This window comes from Hyalella azteca, unplaced genomic scaffold (genome assembly GCF_000764305.2).
Source record: "Hyalella azteca isolate HAZT.00-mixed unplaced genomic scaffold, Hazt_2.0.2 contig11868, whole genome shotgun sequence".
Lineage (NCBI taxonomy): Eukaryota > Metazoa > Arthropoda > Malacostraca > Amphipoda > Hyalellidae > Hyalella > Hyalella azteca.
In genome coordinates, this window is record NW_025941848.1 from 176,977 (window position 1) to 197,018 (window position 20,042).

At 35.1% G+C, this 20,042-nt stretch overlaps 1 protein-coding gene across 1 annotated transcript in view; it reads left to right on the forward strand.

Annotated features, from left to right (window-relative positions):
- The window catches only part of LOC108671570 (glucose dehydrogenase [FAD, quinone]), a 40,080-nt gene that overhangs the window by 18,887 nt on the left and 1,151 nt on the right, over positions 1-20,042 (forward strand). Inside the window, exons 11-13 of the mRNA XM_018159130.2 lie at positions 13,854-13,927; positions 14,462-14,613; positions 19,933-19,994. Of these exons, the coding sequence (XP_018014619.1) occupies positions 13,854-13,927; positions 14,462-14,613; positions 19,933-19,994 (288 nt within the window). The remainder of the gene's footprint in view (positions 1-13,853; positions 13,928-14,461; positions 14,614-19,932; positions 19,995-20,042) is intronic.

Genomic DNA, 20,042 nt, shown 5'->3' on the forward strand with positions numbered 1-20,042 from the left:
TCAAGCATTTTATAAAATGACGAAAATCGATGAGATTTCGTAAGAAAATAACTAGTATAGGAGTGAGCGTACCGTCACAGTTTGCATAAACAGCCAGTCTACCGATCATTTACCCCGAATCTTGCCAAGCAAAATTGACCAATTACCCCGGAATAAAACCTGGTCATATACTTACAATTTTATTTTGACATCAAAAATTTGAGCACTGTCTTACGACCATTTACCCTGAATCTTGACCATCAATATCATTGGTTAACGACTATTTCCCCCGATTGAGCAATCTTTAACCGAGAACTCAGGGCTTAACCTAGCGCGATTGCCTGAGCGAGTGTTTTGATGGAAGATATTTTTTGATGGGAGATACAATCACAATATTTTTAAATCACTGTCGATAGTAAATTTATAAACTATTCGGTATTAAAAACCTGGGACATAACCTGGGTAAGAAGAACAGCTGCCCATATCAGCTTTAACCTAGCTTACTCAACTAGATTGAAAAGCACCTCAGTTTAGCATAGTTACCCTACTTAATTCAGAACGTCACTTCATTTTCTTTTGATACAGCTCATTGAAAAAGTGGATTTTCAGCTATGACTCACTCATTTGGGGTAGTATCACCACCGTTCTCTCTCCTGCAACGACATTTTCATACCCATTAAAACCTTTGTATGGGCTTTCGAGTTCATATAATTTGCTTGTAATATCTGAAAATTCTTTGCCATCAAACTGTAGGTGATAGAAAAGGTAGATTTTACTTCGACTCGCAATCACCACGATGGTCGAGTGGCTAGTGACGCGTCTTGGTAGTCGCTACCCCAGGGTTCGATCCCAAGCACCTCATGAGGATCTTGCAGGTCTTACGTCAGTGGGCGGAGACATGGGAGGAGCTATGGGGTGGTGATTAACGAGGCGCGCGGTGTGCGCCACCGGTAACAATGCTGTCGGTGAATAACTATGCGCGCACCGCGCGCCAACGACAATTCAATTCTGTCGGTGATTATCGAGACACGCGGTGCGCGCCAACGAAGAGAACCAATATCAGTGATTGACCATGCGCACAACGCGCATAACATGAAAGATACTTTCTATGGAAAGTTGAATGCATCTGGATATGCAGCTAAGGGGAGCGTCTTGAGTCCAGAAAAACTTTTTTATATACTGTATATGGACGGATCACTTTGAAACTTGAGACACATATTTAAAAAATATGTAAATTTTTCGAAAAAAAATGAAAGAAAACGTGAAATTCTTAGAAAACGACCAAAAAAGGGGGTACTGTAGAAATCTATCTCCTCCTAGGATTTTCTAACTACAACATCGAGACGCATATTATTCGATGCGTAAAGACCATATCTATCGATTGGTGGTAGCTTTTTTCGGAATTCAAATTTTTGTGGGCGGGGTGGGCATTTTTCGTAAATTTTCCGTAGATCGAAAAATCGAAAATTACACCCCTTGTTTGATGATTTTAGGGGTAATAAGATGATTTTGGTACCGTTGAATTCGTCAATGTCAGCTCTAAAATGAACATAAAAACCGGAAAAGCCAAAATCATCGATTTTGAACAGACGCTCCTCGTAACTTCCGCAAAGTCGGAGCATGCATTACTTCACTGAATCAGTATAAAAATTCAATGTTAATATTTTATGAGCATATAAATGTATTACAATATCAGAATTTTTCAATGTGTTTTCAATTTTTTCTATATAAAATGAGGCCTGACGAATCATCTTATGTATGTCATGCGAAAAAAACACACCCTGAGTACCAAAACCTTGGGATAAATTTTTCAAGTAAAATGAGAGTTGATAAATCATCAAATGTCATGTGAAAAAACACACATTGAATGCGAAAATCATTAGGACTAATTTTTTAAGTAAAAAGAAAGCAAATATTGTCAGCTTGAACCATTGTTAATTTTTGGAACGCAGTAGTTAAAAACTTGAAGAAACAAACTGAAACTCAGAGGCATCGGGAAGCAATTAACAATTTGATCGTATCAAATGAATAATTCAATACAGAGACATAAAGTGTAATTTGCAATCGCGAATTGCAAAACTTAAAGAGGAATGAGCAAACAAACGTCTATAGAAAACGTTTAAAAATGATAGCACCATAGCCAGTTCCTTCTTTTATTGCAATCTTTGTAATTTAGAAGTGGACGATATTGGAGTACATGAAGATTCAAATTTGCGTTTTAAAAATAAACTTGAATGCATGCGAGGTGATATCAAGAAGGCTGTAAATGATAAATGCGCAGAACATACGTATCATGATATAAGAACGATAGATCCGAAGTTATTTCTCAAGAATATAACATCTGAAGTTATTCAAATAATTAGGCAGTCAAAATTCGATGATAATCTGATACATAGAATCGAAGAATTAATGAACAACTCTTCTGGATGGATAGTAAACAAGTTGCTAAACTTCACAATCAAAATTGTTGAATACAAACCTCTAGGAGGTTTTAGCTATATTTAATTACCTGAAAAATTGAGAAATCCAAAATATAAGTTAATAAATATTAAAAACCAAGATAAAATGTGCTCTAAGTAGACGGTCGCGCGCCACTTCTGCAGAGATGAAAAAATGGTAACAGAATAACGAAAATATTGAAGAAAGCTGAAGAGTTGGAATTCGCTGGTATTAAATTCCCAATGAAAATTAGAGACATCGATAAATTTAAAAATATTAATATTTCTATATATGTATATAGCTTGAATTATTGTTTGGAGCTATGCCCACTTCGAATAACTAAAACTATAATTAAAGATGTGGTTCATTATTGTTATTTACAAATGAGAATGGAAGTCATTATGTCTTGATGAAGTCTTTAAGTCCTTTTATTCACAAGGCGAGTAACATGGAACTAACTATGTTGTCCATACTGCCTGCACGCACTCATACGCGAAGATCTACTTGAAAAACATAAAGATGATTGCTCTGTTCACACACCCGTCAAATATGTTTATAGTGATGAGAAACTAAAATTCAAGGCCTTTCAAAAGACTATCAAGCATCCCTTTGTAATTTACGCTGATTTCGAATTGACTTTGATAGGCATTGATTCATGTCAACCAGACCCGAAGTCGAATTATATGCGGAATATTCAAAAACATGAGCCTAATAGTTTCTGTTGTTATACTAAATGTGAGGATGATAGGTACTCAAAGTTGGAGTTATATAATTGTGAAGATGCATCGGAGAAATTTGTAGAATATCTAGAGACAGAAACAAAACGTGCGTATGAATTATGATGTCGAGTATCCAAAAAAGTTTGTTATTATTAACTGAAAAATATGATGAACACAGATATGCCACAGTTTTTTATGTCTGTCATGAATAGTTTCCTAAAGAAAACTATAAGTTTAAAGATCATATTCACCTAACGGAAGACTATAAAGGACTATAAAGGTCTCAAGGGCAAAAGCATCTCAAGGGCAATTTTAAGATTAGAAATCCTAATTTTATTCCAGTGTTTATGCGTAGTTAATCCAATTATGATTCACATCTGTTTATTAAAGAACTTGGTAAAGTGTCTGGTAAAATACAGTGGGGGAAATAAATATTCGTACACTTGAAAAATCGTATTTTAATGTATGTAAGTACACAAACTTAACAGGAAAAGTGATTTAAGTTATGTATAGAGACGCATAGTATTCAAAAATACTATCAAAAGAAATTAAATCTCAATGCAACAAAAAACAATGCAACATGTTCACTTTTCGGGTGAAAAAAGTATTCGTACAAAACAATAAATCCGCATTATTTTAATTTAATACTTGCTTGAATACCCTTTATTCAGCTCAACAGATACCAAAATTTCTTTTGATAGTATTTTTGAATACTATGCGTCTCTATACATAATTTAAATCACTTTTCCTGTTAAGTTTGTGTACTTACATACATTAAAATACGATTTTTCAAGTGTACGAATATTTATTTCTCCCCACTGTAAATGCTATACCAGGAACGGATCAAAAATACATAAGTTTCGCACAGACCATCAAAGTTGGGACGTATATAGATAAAAAAAAACTGGGAGAGAGCGAGACATAACACGAGACTTAAGATTCTTAGACACTCTCAGATTCATGCCCTCATCGTTGTATGCATTATCAAAAAATTTATCAGAGCATGTTGAATTGAAAAGACATTTCCCTTATAATGAGCAGTTTAAATTAATACAAAACAAAGGATTACATGGATACCTATGATAAAATGAATTCAATTAGTTTACCATCGATGGATGAATTCTATAACAAATTAAATGATAAGCATATATCTGATAAAGATTATGGACATGCTAAAGAGGTTTGGGATATATTCAAATGCAAAACATTCAAAGACTATCATAATCTCTATCTTAAAATTGATACCTTGTTATTAAGTGAGGTGTTTGAGAACTTTAGAAATACATGTTTGAAAACACACAAATTAGATCCAGCCCACTATTTCACAGCTCCGGGTCTATCCTTTGATGCTTTATTAAAGATTACTGAGATAGAATTAGACTTGCAGAACGATCCTGATATGATACTATTAATTGAGAAAGGCATTAGAGGTGTTTCAATGATATCTGCAAGATATGCTAAAGCAAATGATAAATATATATCTAAAAGTTATTATCCTCAAAAACCGAGTAATTATATATCATACATGGATGCAAATAATTTATATGGTTGGGCAATGTCACAGAGACTACCAACAGGAAATTTTAGCTGATTGAAATGAACCATCCATAGATAATAAAGGCTACATTCTCGAAGTTGACTTCAGTTATCCAGAAGACTTACATGACAACCTTAATGATTTACCTCTAGCTCCTGAAAATATTAAGATAGGGGATGACCATATGTTAGTACCTCATCTTGGTAAGCGTGAAAAATATGTAATCCATAACAGTAATTTAAAGCTGTATGAGAAACTTGGATTGAAACTAGAGAAAATCCATAGAATATTAGAATTCGTTGAAAGTCCATGGATGAAGCCGTACATAGATCTGAATACAAAAAAGCGGCAACAAGCGAAATCTGATTTTGATAAAGATTTCTTCAAGTTAATGAATAATTCAGTATTCGGTAAAACGATGGAAAACATTAGAAACCATGTCGAAGTTAATTTGGTTAAGACTAAACAAGAACTGAGAAGATAAGTTAATAAACCTAATTTCAAAGGATTTAAAATATTCTCGGGAAACCTGATAGCCTGTCATATGCAAAAACAAAAGCTGAAGTTTGATAAACCTATTTAAGTAGGGATGATCATACTAGATATAAGCAAGACATTGATGTATGGCTTTCATTACAACTTCATTAGAGAAAAATATGGTGAAAGAGCAAAGCTATTGTTCACAGATACAGACTCACTTTGCTACGGCATTCGAACCGATGACTTATATGAAGATATAAGGATAATCAAGACTTATTTGATACATCGAATTATCCTAAAGATCATTTCCTATATTCAAATCAGAACAAAAAAGTAATCGGTAAAATGAAAGATGAAACTAGCGGCATTCCCATAGAAGAATTTGTAGGTCTTCGAGCAAAACTGTATTGTTATCGAACAAAATGTTCTGTAGCTAAGAAAGCTAGAGGTATAAGGAGAAATGTTATTGAAAGGAATACAACCATGGATGAATATATGAGAGCATTGAATAATGAGACTGTATATAAAATAATGTATAATATCAAAAGTGATAATCATGAATTTTATACGAAAGAGATCAATAAAATTGCTCTAAATGGCGATGATGATAGAAGACATATATTATCAGATGGTATTAATACGCTGGTATTAATGATATTAATACGCTTAACCAGCTGAACTCATTTCTTCGTAATGAAAAAACTAGGAGCGGCATTTTTAACACGATGTTGTGGAAATAACCACTGCCAGAAATGAATTTAAAATTACCTTTCAAAATTCAATCAGAGTAAGTTCCCAACGGTTCTTTCAATGATAAACATACCTATTCTTTCGGTGGCCCTGGCACTAAGGTGCAAAAAAGGCTGAATGAAGGTTATAAGGGAGTTAATTCATTGGATAGAGCTTGTAGAGAGCATGACATATTTTATAGTACACATTCAGAAACTAAAGACAGAAACATGTCTGATGATATCCTGCGAATAAAGCGGCTGAAATTGCAATAGATCCGAATGAGCCTGAATATGTTAGAACTGATGCAAAACTAGTTATTGCTATATAGGCTGGAAAAAGTTATTTAGGTCTTCGAGTGTCAAAAACGTAAAAGTTCACTCACAAAAGTGAGTAATAAAAATTCTAAATAAAATATATTGCGATACCAAAACCGGCTACGTCGGGACAATGAACTCGTTCGTAGGAGTGGTTTATCTCGAAAGCGAGTCGCGCATTGGTTGGAGTTACAGGAAACCTACACTCTACATTAACCTATAAAATATAATTTTACCACAAGAAGAGTTAAAGTAATAAAGATTGATGATCAATAGCAGGCAGATTTAGTTGACAGGCAAAAGTATACAGATAAAGGTAAAAACTACATTCTAACTGTGATTGACATAATTAGCAAACATGCATGGGCAGTTCCTATACGTAGAAAAACTGATGAAGAGATTAAAAGCCTCTTTCCAAAGGCTTTTCACTGAACGAATTCCCTCAAAAATTCAAACAGATAAAGGTCTAGAGTTCATTAATAAAAACTACATTCTAACTGTGATTGACATAATTAGCAAACATGCATGGGCAGTTCCTATACGTAGAAAAACTGACGAAGAGATTAAAAGCCTCATTCCAAAGGCTTTTCACTAAACGAAATCCCTCAAAAATTCAAACAGACAAAGGTCTAGAGTTCATTAACAAGCCAACACATGAGTTATTCAAAAAGTTTGAAATTCAATGGTTTGCTACTGGAAATGAAACAAAAGCTCATGTTGTTGAGAGATTTAATCGGACTCTCAAGACGAAAATGTGGAAATATTTCACGTACGCCAAGACAAAAAAGCGGGCCGCCATTTTACCAGATTTAGACGATAATTATAACAGTAGTTATCATCGATCAATAAAAATGACTACTCGTGAAGCTTCAATTGAGCAGAACAGTAAAATAGTCTATGCAAATTTATTCCCCGAGAAAATGACTGTTGTAAGAAAGCCTACATTCAAGATTGAAGATCGTATCAGAATTAGTAGGAAACGTAAGAATTTTAATAAAGGATATCTCCCTAATTTCACACGTGAGTTATTTATCATCTCTAAACTATTAGAAACGAAACATGTAACTTATAGGTTGAAGGATATGAATAGGGAGGATGTTATAGGGAGTTTTTAAGGAGAAGAATGATCAAAATATAGCAGCGATGATTATGAAATTGATAACGTTTTGAAAAAGAGTTAAGGGAAATTGTTAGTCAAATACAAGGGATATGATGATCCATCTTGGATTACAGAAGCTGAACTAACATAGACTTGAACTGACATTAAGTTATACACACATTGAGTTCAAAATGAACACACATTGAGTTCAAGTTGTTTGAGATATTTTGCTAAATAAAATGGCGCTAATTGATACAAAAACAAAACAAGATTTAATATAGTTAAAAAAAGACTTAAGAAAACAATTCACACAAGAAAAATTTGTTGAGCAAGATTTATACAATGATGCTAAAAAAGTATATAGGCCTTTAATAGAATCTCTCACCAAAATGGTAGAAGAAACTAAGCAAACAAGGTTAGCTCTGAAAGATGCTCCCCCAAAATTATTAACAATCAAACCTGCTGAAAGATTAGCCTTAGATCCTCCAGACTCTGAAGGACCCGACTCAAAGAACTAGTTGGACCAATGGCTAAAGCTTTTTTAATTTACGCATTCAAATCTGGTTCTGAATATGACAAAGCTTACGGCATAAAATTTGATGGAGAAAATGCCATGCTAGGAGATAAAATTTTCAGCATCCAATGTAATGATTTAGGTATTGCCGTATTGGTAATAACGTTTTTGAGGGAACTGTTGGGTTATGCGAGCTAGTAACAAAGCAATATCCTGAAAACTATGAAAAAATAGATGTTGCAAATTACCTAACAATTTTGAGACAGACTAAGGCTCATCTCAAGCCGGATGGAACAATTAAAGCAAACAAAGGAGAGAAGTGCAAAAAATTTATCAAACCACTCTATAAAGCAATGCAAATTAAAAGGTGCGTTATGAAGTTTCTAGAATTAAAGCCGCAAGCCCAGCTTCATCCAGGGATCCAACTCCGGAATCAAAACCGCATACCGATTCAGATATCTCAGGATCAGGAATAATAGTTATACCTTCTAACTTTAATGAGATTGTTGCAGGACATCACTTATTATTTGGCTCTCTGAATGCTGGAAACACTGGAGTCTTTAATGAATTGCAAGCACTAACTCATGAACTTTTTAAATGAAATTATTAATTGAACATTATGCTAAACTATTGAATGATTTTTGTTTAAGAAAATGGAAACCCAAAGCATAGTTATTACCAGTAAAAAAAGTGATATTTACACTAATTTCACACCAGCAATAAAATTGGATACAAACAAATTTCATGCACTGTCATTGGTGGGACTGTATATGTACCACTCTATCCCGAATATTGATGAGACGATTAATAAATTTTATGTTGGGGCACATGGTATAGTAATCCCTATAACTATTTCAACTGGATGCTATGAGATAGAGAGTATCAATAAGTATATCAAAAATGCACTTGGAGATAAAGATTCGATTGATATAAGAGTGAACACCAATACTCTGAAATGCGTTATAACTATTCGTGATCCTGACTTGAAAATTTATTTCAACAAACCCAACAGTTTACATACTCTGTTAGGTTTTGATAATGGCGTATTGGAAGGTGTCAGAGAACATGAAAGTACAAATATAGTAAATATAATGTCTGTTATTGCAATACTTGTTCAATGCAGTATAATCAATGGATCATATCTCAATGGTGATTTACACAATATTTTGAATCCATTTTCCTAACGTTCCCCCAGGATATCAAATCGTAGAGCATCCTAGTCAACCAATATATCTAACCGTAGATCAGCCTTCAATTTATAATATTCGAATTTGGTTAACAGATCAAATAGAAATTTTTGGAATACCAGAGTTGAGGGAAATAACAGTACAATTGTACTTAAGGCCTAAAAATATTACATAATCTTTGAAAAATATTTCTAATGAAAATGGAGAACCTACAATGGAACGAAACTATTCAAATTGATGGATCGAGTCATAAAGTTTAAATCGTGAACGCAATTATATCAAGATTATTATTCAGAATCAAGATCAATTTCTACTACCATCAGACAGTTGTCTTTACATCGAAGGGGCTTTAACGAGAGAGGATGGTAGTAATTATAATTTCAAAGATAATACAATATCAATTATCAATAATGATTTGATGTATTTATTCGATAGAGTATCTTATAAAATCGGAAATGAGGAAATTGAGGGGTATAGCTATCCTGAAATTGCTACAACTCTAAAAAGACTGACAACATATCAACGAAACTCCAAAGAGAATATGATGTTCTTCTGGAGTATCGACACTAAGAAAAATACTAAATCGAATGATGGATTTAATGAACGTAGTGATTATTTAGGAGCCGCTGACGGTCAATTTAATGCTCTAATTCCCTTAAAACATATTTTCGGATTCTGTGAAAATTATGACAAAGTGCTTGTAATGGAGTCAAGCATGACAACTAAATTATTAGTCAAGCATAAATTATGGAGTCAAGCATGACAACTCGGAGAAGAGGTGATGATGCAAATGTTCTGTTCAAGACTAGCGATAAAGATCCAAATCATCAGTATAAAGTTGGTGATGAGGAAATCACTATCAAAAGACTAATTTGAAAAATGACGGCTTATAAACCAGTAATGAGCCCTAATCAAAAGTTCCTGTATTGGACTCTTACACCAAGTTCGGGAACTCAAAGACCTCGTTATGCAATTTTAGCATTTCAAACTGGTATGAATAATTCGCAACTTTCTAACAATGCACTGTTTGATCACTGTGATATGAAGAATGCATATTTCCAGCTAAATAACAAAAGGTATGCTGAGCAAAACCTGCAAATTGATTTTGATAGTAACAATTATGCGGTAGTTTATAAAATGATGATCGATTATGCATCACAGACAAATTGTGCAGCTGCATACAAAGATTATAGGTTTTCACATCCGATTATCAGTAAGCAAAATGAACGTCTTAAGTACAGTTTCATTGATATGAAGATTAAAGCTGAATTCAATGATAACATTCCTGATAATACACATGCTTATGCTCTGATTCTTTCAGACGAATAATTTAATTACAATCTGATGGTAAAAAATGAATACAAATTACTAAGAATTTAAAAATTCATTCCGATTTATATCTTATTAAAATGAAGTATTACGTAAAATGTCGAAAGAAGACTGATGCTTAGGATGCTCGGTATGTTACGACGAAAAATAATAAAATATTAAAGAGCGGACGTTGCTTGAGTTGTAAGAAAACTAAAACTTCTTTTGTATCAGCAAAAGAAGCAAAGGAAGGAGGTTTCATCTTTTCAATTCCTATCCTAGGGACTCTAGGCGCTGCTGGGTCTCTGGCAGGAGGGTCTTCCGCCACAGCTAGAGCGGTCAATAAGAAGAAAGCTGATGATAAACTTATAGCATAAACGAAACGACATAATGAAGCAATGGAAGTTAAAATGAGATCTAGTTTAAGATTGATCTCGGCTTAAAATGAAAGCCGAGATTGAAAATGAGCTTAATGAGCTTAGCCGAGATTAAAAATGAAAAGCTTAAAACTTCAGAATTGCGGATTCATAACCTCGAGTTGAAAATTTATGGAAAAGAATCTTTTGCTGAAGTTGATCAGAAATTCAAAAGCTTGGAGTCCAATTTAGCTTCAATTGATGATGTAAAATTTAATAACATAACAGAACAAGTCATGAGTTACGGGCGGGGTCAGTTTCGCAGACAAAAATGGAAGCTATTAAAAACATATTTCATGAGTTTTCTAGCGAAACTATATCATATCAAATTGAAATTAATCAACTTAAATAGATGCTACAAAATGAAACTGATAAAAACATTGAACTGAACAAAATATTAACTGATCGTATAAATAATCTTGTAGCTTCACGAGTTAGGGATAGTCTGTAGGCTTTATAAGTTTTACTTTATTAAAATGACTGGTGTTAATATATTTGGAACAGGAATTAATAGTAAACCCATATCACACCTAAGAGGTCCTCCAGGCACTGGCTTTCAGTACCTTGACGCTGAAAAAATTTTGATCTGAATAATCGGAGACTTGAAAATATCTATCAAATTGAGGATAAAGATGCCGCATGCAAGAGTTATGTTGATGAGGAGGTTGTAATAGTCTCAGATGCTTATGTAAAGGATTCAGAAATGACCAATAAAAAATAGATGTAGTGGGAGAGGGTGTCATGGTACTTATCAACTTTCTCGAGAGATTTACCTGCTGCAAATCAGTAGTAGAAACTTGATGAAAAAGTAACTCACGAAATGACAGATCTTAACAAAAAGTAACTCAAGAAATGATTGAAGTAAAAACAGGATTGGGGAATCTTGGTGTGAAATTTACTGAGGAAATGACTGAAGTAAGATAAAAATTGCGAAAACTAATTAATAATTTGAAATCCCTCGATGAAAAAGTATCTTCATTGGAAAGAATTCAAGTTGATTTAAAGGCATATATTGATGGTGCTGAAACACGGGCTGATGACATCATGAATAAAGTAGCAGAAGTAGTGAGAAGGCGGGATGAGTTCTCAGAACGACTTGAAAAAGTTGAGGATATTGGAACAGGCGTTCGCTAGAGAACTCTGCAGAGATTTTGGGAAAACATAAATATTAAACTAAGTTTATAAATTCAACAAATGCATTTATAAACTTGGTTAATAAAAATGAGAGCAAATGTACCATATGAAATAATTGATAAACAAAAGATTGACAATTCACTCTACGAAATGTATAATGTATTTACGGTTCGGTTTAGGAAAGTCATTTCATCTAATCAAGTGTGATTTGATGAAATCAAGTGTGATGAATTCCCCAATTAAAAATATTCGAAAACAAAGGAGTGATTTATGATGGAAATAAACTCAACTTAATAGAGGGTAGTTTATTTACACGCTATTGTCATTCGAGGCAGCCTGTGAAAAAAAGCTTGGTGAAATTTCTTAAATACATGAAAGACTTAATAACAGATGTTCGAAGAGAGGTGATGTCCAATTATGCAAATATTAATCAGCTGCAGATTGATGTTGATAATATTCGCTATGATATTCGCCATCTCTCCACTTAAATAAATCAGATTATAATTCATATGAATATATTAGAACAAACATTGAAAAGGATTTTAGAAATAAAACTTTAAGAAATGCTCTATAAGTGGAAAGACGATAATAAAACTAAACAGAAGAACTATTTTGTATTTCCTTCTTCAAGTTTGAGGTGTCTCATAATTGAAAGTTCAAACTGCGGAAAAATTTCATTGCTACTGAAGTTGCTATTGGAGAACTTTATTGATTTCAACAATTGTTTCCTGTATAGCAAGTCAACTCATCAGCCTGAATATAAGTTTTTGAAGAACGCTTTCGAAAAAGGATATAATAAATCTGAAAATGTCAATTTATTTTCTGACGGCAATGGCAATATTGATGAATATCTCGAAAACCTACCTAAAAAACTTCAACAAAAATGTGCAGTCGAATAGTTTGAGAATACTGTTTCTGTGCCTGATCCCCGTGATATAGATCCAATGAAGAAGAATTTGTTCATTTTTGATGATATTGCTACAGAAAAGAATCAAAATCCTGCTGATAGTTTTTACACCCGTGGAAGACATAATAACTGTAGTTCAATTTACTTATCCCAAAACTATCACATACTACCAAGACAAACCATTAGAACGAATTTAAATTTATTAATTTTATTCGAGTTACCTTTCATCGATATGTAGAATATTCATAGTGATTACATTGCTTGTGATATGCCCTTAAAAGAGTTTCAAGAATTGTGTAATGAAACGTATAAGTGCCTTATAGCTTTGTGGTGATCAATAAAGATGAGCACCCCAGTTCTGGAAAGTATTTCAAAAATTTAAATCAATTCTATATTCCACAGAAGTATTTTTCAGGCAGCCGCTCAAAGATAAGCCCTGAGTTCTCGGTTAAAGATTGCTCAATCGGGAGAAATGGTCGTTAACCCATGATATTGATGGTCAAGATTCAGGGTAAATGGTCGTAAGACAGTGCTCACATTTTTGATGTCTAAATAAAATTGTAGGTAAATGACCAGGTTTTATTCGGGGGTAATTGGTCAATTTTGCTTGGCAAAATTCGGGGTAAATGATCGGTAGACTGTTAAGCTGTTTATGCAAACTGTGACGGTACGCTCACTCCTATACTACTAAAATAGCTTTCTGCACCACAGATTAGAAAGTTCTGACAAGCCCCGACAATAAGCAATCAAACTCACGATTAAAAGACCTACTTATCTGTTCCACAATTGCAATATGGACGAAGCCCAGGCGCTACGTCAATATCAGTAAAACATTTGCACAAAATGTATTTTTTGAACACCACCAGTGAGCTAACATTCTAAATCAAAATGTATTAGACAGAAACAATTAATGGAAGACTGTACTGTTGTGAAACATTTTATTTGAGATTCAAGTTTCTGCGCGCAAAAAGTTACCTTTAGGAAAAATATTGCTAATTGGCATTGGAAGCCCTCTCATGCCATGTAACTTTGATACATATTAAAATTTATTTAATTCATGTTTATGTAAGTCCAGTTATTTTCTGCAGCTGCCAAGGCTTCTCGGAGGCTAGGAAATGCCAAGATCTTTCGGCGGGCTCTTGGTGCTGAACCCATTAACAAGGTAAGCCATTGCTGAAGCTAAACAACCACATTTACAGCGAGCGCGAAGTAAAAACGTCTATAATGGGCTAGAAAATCAATACATGATTTGGAAGTCATTTCCTTCTCCAATGAAGGTTGCAAACATAATTTTAAATTAAATCAAAGATAACAGAAGTTCTTCTACCTGCCGGGATGCTTCAGTGGGTGTAAAAAATCTGATTTTCCCTCCGCTAGCTATACCCAAATATCGAGTATCGAAAAGTAGCACATACTAATAGAATATCATGATTTGATGTCTTTTAATGCCGTTACCTCTGTGACGAGCGCAAATAAATAAAAAATAAATATCACATTCCGTAGCCCACTTGAATGTTATAAGCATCTTATAAAACCTTGAATAATTTTCCTGAGACAGTTTTTTCTTCATGTAGTTCAGCATTTTTTGCAGTTTTTCTCCAAGCAGTTTTATGACCTCTCAACGAAATATGAATACGAATTCTTTAACATACCATTCACCTCGAATACAGCATAAGTGCTCTCGTTGATTGTTCAGCCGATTCCTGACTGCGCGCATTTCGCGTTCGAATCGGACGACTACTGGCGCTGCTTCGTGCGTGGCTGGAGCGGCATGGGGGCACACATGTGCGGCACCTGCAAGATGGCTCCAGACTCCGATCCCATGGGGGTGGTGACGCCCAGACTGAAGTTAGTCTGGTCTCACTATCATGTTGTTAAGGGATGCCGAATAGTACATTTGCATTGCAATAAAGAATAGAAATTTGTAGAATTACCATAATTCTCCAGTTGTTTTTTATAAATGATCGCACACCTTCTTTCCAGTAAGTAAGAAAATTTAAGGTTTTATTATCATCTTTATTATATCTGTTTTTTTCGAATTCCTACCTTTTAACTCAGCCACTACCGGCATCTAAAAACAAAATTTTGAATAAATTGTCCGAGGATTGTATAGATATCGGACTAACGCAGGTGCTGCGTCCTCATAGTAACCGAAAAAAACGGAAATGTCTTGGTGGTCTTTTATGGCTGGGTAGAGAGATCTAGTCTTCTTCAGAGTAAACAACTGAAAATCTCGCGTCGTTGACACATTGAACGTGACGCTTGATTAACAACGAGGGTTGTGCGTAAGATCAAGTGCTCAAATCCATAGCCCCGGATGTCCACAGCCGTAAAATAAGCTTCCTAAAGGTAAGCATGCATGGCCATACTGCATCTGGCCAAACCTCTTCCGGCCTATCCTCTTCTGGCCTAACCAATACAAGTTGCAACATTTCTCCACCCAAAACAAACCTAAGCTGACCTAACCAAACCCCATTGGCTGCAGTAAGTTAGAAATGCGGTCCAAGTGTGCTGGTAGAGCCAGTCATTGACTGCAATAAGGTTGTAAGCCGGGACAGCGTGAACAGGTTAGGCTAAATGAGGTTAGCCAGGTATTGGTACAGCCGGATGAGGCACTGCCTGCTTGTGGGGAGCGTCTGCCCAAAATTTTATCTCGGCTATCTACGGATGAATCACTTTGAAACTCGGTACACATATGTGAAACCGAAAAATAGACAGCTTTTATTCAAGTCAATTTTTCGAAAAAAAATGAGAGACAACGTGAGCTCTTAGAAAACGGCCAAAAAATGGGGTACTGTAGAAAACTATTCTAACTAATCTACTAGGATTTTCAATCTACAACATCGAAACGCATATCATTCGATGCGTAAGAACCATATCTCCCAATTCGTCATAGTTTTTTCGAAATTGGAATTATTGTGGGTGGGGGAGCATTTTCGAATTTTTTAATTTTTTCCATTTTCCCCCGCTTTTTCAAAATATTTTCACAACTATAACGAAATTGAAAAAAAACTGTGACCAATCGCTAGATCTTTTATTTGCGAATCTAATGGTAGATCTCTCATCGCTGTAGCTTCAAAACTGTAGGGGGAGATAGTTTTCCAGGGACACAAAGTTAACTTTTCAGTAGAGCCCGACAAAGTCGCGCGCGCCTTGAAATAGACATTCAAGGGTGCAAGGTTGCAAGACTAGAAGATACTGGAGCTCAATCTCTGTCAAGGATGGTGTTTACGACGGCACGAAAACCATCCCGTACGACTGCAGGCGGAGAACTGAAGCACATCGTGTTTGGACTAGCTATTTAAGTGTGCTACTGGGAATTTCCGCCTATCTTCAGTGTGGAAGAACTCCACCACCTCTATCCCTTTCGGGATCTACCGTGAACGCATAAATCAACGTACAGAGATTTTTTTTTACCGTTGGATAGGTCAGAATATCAGTATTTAGATGAGACTAAAAACCGAAAAAGCCAAAATCCGAAATTTTTGGGCAGACTTTCCCCTTTAAGAGCGAGCTAACTGCCTGTTTATGAGCGAACATGCTTAAGGGGGGGGTCTACCCTCCGGAAAAACTTTCACATTTACTAACGGATCTTCCTGAAACTTCACACATATATGTAAAACCGAAAAAAATCAGATTTTGTTCGTATGATTTTTTTCGGGAAAATTAATAGAAAACGTGAAATTCATAGAAAGCGGACAAAAAAGGGGGTACTGAATAAATGTATCTCCTAGTGTTTCCAAGCTACAATATTGAGTCGCATATCAATTGATGCGTAAAGACCATACCAATAGAGTAACGAAGCCCGATTTTTGATTTATGTCTTAGTTTTTTACACGCATTTTTTCGTTTTTTTCTCATTTTCTTCAAATTTTCCCCCCTCCCCCCATTTTGAATCCAAATTATGCACAAATCCAAAATAATATACGTTTAAAAATTACTTTTTAAATACAACACTTCTAAAGAATCCAGTGTCTCCAATGTTAAAGATGTGCAATGAATTTCTCATTTTATTTGTGAATAATAAAAAATTAATTTTTAAATTTTTTTCATATATACAAATTTTTTCAAAATTATTTATTCTGTCAATTGATTCATGCATTGCCTCCGACTTCAAACAAGTGTGCAAAATTTTAGATCAACTGGACAGGTAAAAGTGTGTCAAATATCAATTATATGAATTGTAGCTGATAAAAATATTATTTTTAATTTTTTTAATAATGGAAAAAAATTGTATTCCTCAAATTATTTATTTTGTCATTTGATTCATGCATTGTCTCCAACTTTACGCAAGTGTACAAAATTTTAGATCGATAGGATGAGTAGTAGTGTATTAAATTTCGATTACCAGATTTGTAGAAGACAGACAAACAGACAAACAAGAAGTGAAGTTAAAGAGAAGTGTTGTAAAATATACGTTTAAAATTATTAACTTTTTAAAGACAACACTTATAAAGAATCCAGTGTCTCCAATGTTAAAGATGCACAATTAATTTTTCATTTTATTTTCGAATATTGAAAAAAATAATTTTATTTTTCAATTTATTTAATATTTAAAAATTTTTCAAAATTATTTATTCTGTCAGTTGATTCATGCATTGCCTCCGACTTCACACAAGTGTGCAAAAGTTCAGATCAATTGGACAGGTAAAAGTGTGTCAAATATCCGTTATAAGATTTGTAGCTGACAAAATTATTTTTTCAATTATTTTAATATTGAAATTTTTTTATTTTAAAATAATTTATTTTGTCATTTGATTCTTGCATTATCTCTAATTTTACGCAAGTGTGCAAAATTTCAGATCGATAGGATAAGTAGAAGTGTGTTCAATTTCGATTATAAGATTTGTAGCAGACAGACAAACAAGAAGTGAAGTTAAAGAGAAGTGTTGTAAAAAAAGAAGTTAAAGAGAAGTGTTGTTGCTTCGTTACTCGATAGGTATGGTCTTTACAAATTGAATGGTATATGTCTCATCGCTGTAGCTTCAAAACTCTAGGAGGAGATAGGTTTGCCGTGACAATAAATGTAAATGTTGAGGAGAGCGCGACTAAGTTCCGCGCGCATTGCAATGGGCACTCAATGTAGCAAGGATACGAAACTAAACGTTACTGGAGCTTGATTCCACTCACGGATGTTGGGAGCGACTGCATGCGCACCTCTATCAAAGCCAGGCGGGTGACTAAGTTCCAGCACCAGCAAACACTCTTTTTAAAGGGCTAGGGAGCTAATTACCGCCTATGCTATTTCTTAAAGAACTCCCCCACCCTCCTCCCTTTTATGATCTGTAGTGAACGCATAAATCAACGTACCAAAATGGTTGTGGTACCGTTGGATAGCTGAGAATGTCAGCTTTAAGATGAGACTAAACGGATAACTGAAGCCCAGCGCCAGCAGACACTCTACTTAAAAAACTAGGAAGCTAATTACCGTCTAGGCTATTTGCTGAAGAACTCCACAACCCTCCCCCCTTTCACGACCTGTCGTGAATTCATAAATCAGCGTACAGAGATGGTAATGGTACCGTTGGATAGGGTAGAATGTCAGCTTTAAGATGAGGTAGACCCCCCCTAAGCATTGGCTGGAAGACCTACGGCGCTATTATCTTTCATCCGTCTGTCGCTCAACTGAATTACCAGGTTCAAGGGTAGTCTGCGGCGTCTAGCCATGAGGCTGAGTGAAGGTAATGCATGGTGAAGCTGGGCGTTGGCTCCAGGTTTTATTTACGTGTTAAATTTGTGGCCTACGCCTGCATCCTCCCTCGCACTTGTGGACGCGCCACCGTACCAACCAACGGCCTAACTCTTTTCTGGGTCAAAAATCGCAACTTTTTTTTAGTCTCACCTTAAAGCTGACATTCTGACCTATCCAACGTTACCAAAATCATCTCTGTACGTTGATTAATGCCTTGACGACAGATCGCGAAAGGGTTAGGGGGGGAGTCCTTTCACGTTTAAGATAGGCGAAAATTACCGGCCAGGCACATAAATAGACGGTCTGAAGACGCTGATCTTGAGTTACCCGGCTGCTGTCGTGTGGGATGGTGCTCATGCAGTCGTTCCCACCATCCTTGACTGAATTTCAGCTCCGGTAACGTCTAGTCTTGTATCCATGCCACCTTGATTGCCTATTTCGAGGCGCTCGGGACTTTGTCGCGCTCTACTAAACATACTAAAAACATATACTAACATTGTCGCTGCAAACCTATCTCCTCCTAGAGTTTTTAAGAGCTACAGCAATGAGATATATACCGTTCAATTCGCAAATAAAAGATCTAAAGATTGGTCGTAGCTTTTTTAAATTTCGTTACAGTTTTGAAAATATTTTGAATCGATAGATATGGTCTTTACGCATCGAATGATATGCGTCTCGATGTTGTAGCTTGAAAATCCTAGGAGATAGATTTCTACAGTACCCCCTTTTTGGCAATTTTCTAAGAATTTCACGTTTTCTTTAATTTTTTTCGAAAAATTTACACGAACAAAAAAGTCTTAGATTTATTATTTACATATCTGTACCAAGTTTCAAAGTGATCCGTCTGTAAATAACCGAAATAAAATTTTCACAAGAAATTGGAAATTTCCATTGGAAATTGGAAATTTTATTTCGGTTATTTACAGACAGATTAACTTTGAAACTTGGTGCACATATGTAAAAAATAAATGTAGGTATTTGTTTTGTTCGTGTGAATTTTCGAAAAACTGAAAGAAAACGTGAAATTCTTAGAAAACCGGTGTTTTTTTTAAAGGCGACTTAAAAGTCCGATTTGGCGGTAAAGGGCTAATTATGCACCGATCGCCTTTTTTAGCTTTGCCGTTTCCATTCCTCCTTCCCATTTCTGGCCACACAGCGCCACATTTTCTTTTTTCCTCATTAACTGGTGCCACCACTCGAGCATCTTCCATTTTGCATCGCATATGGGCGGCTGATGTACCGCGTAAGCGATATTTTGCTCCGATCTAAGCGATCTCACTTCATTTGATTTGTTAAGTTACCATACTCTGTCTCTCCACAATTATGAAACGGATAATGTTCTGTCTGCTAACTTAAAGCCCCTCACTTCATGATGATGAATAAATTTTCCTTTTCGAAAATGTGTTTATTTTCTCCTTTAGCCTCCTAGACTGTACCTGTGGTACTAACGTCTCAATTATTGCATTTATTTTCAGGGTTCGAGGTGTCAAGAATTTACGAGTCATAGACGCTTCCATAATGCCCTCCATTACTTCAGGTAATGAAATATTCTCCTTTCCTATTGTATCAATTTTCCAATCATACA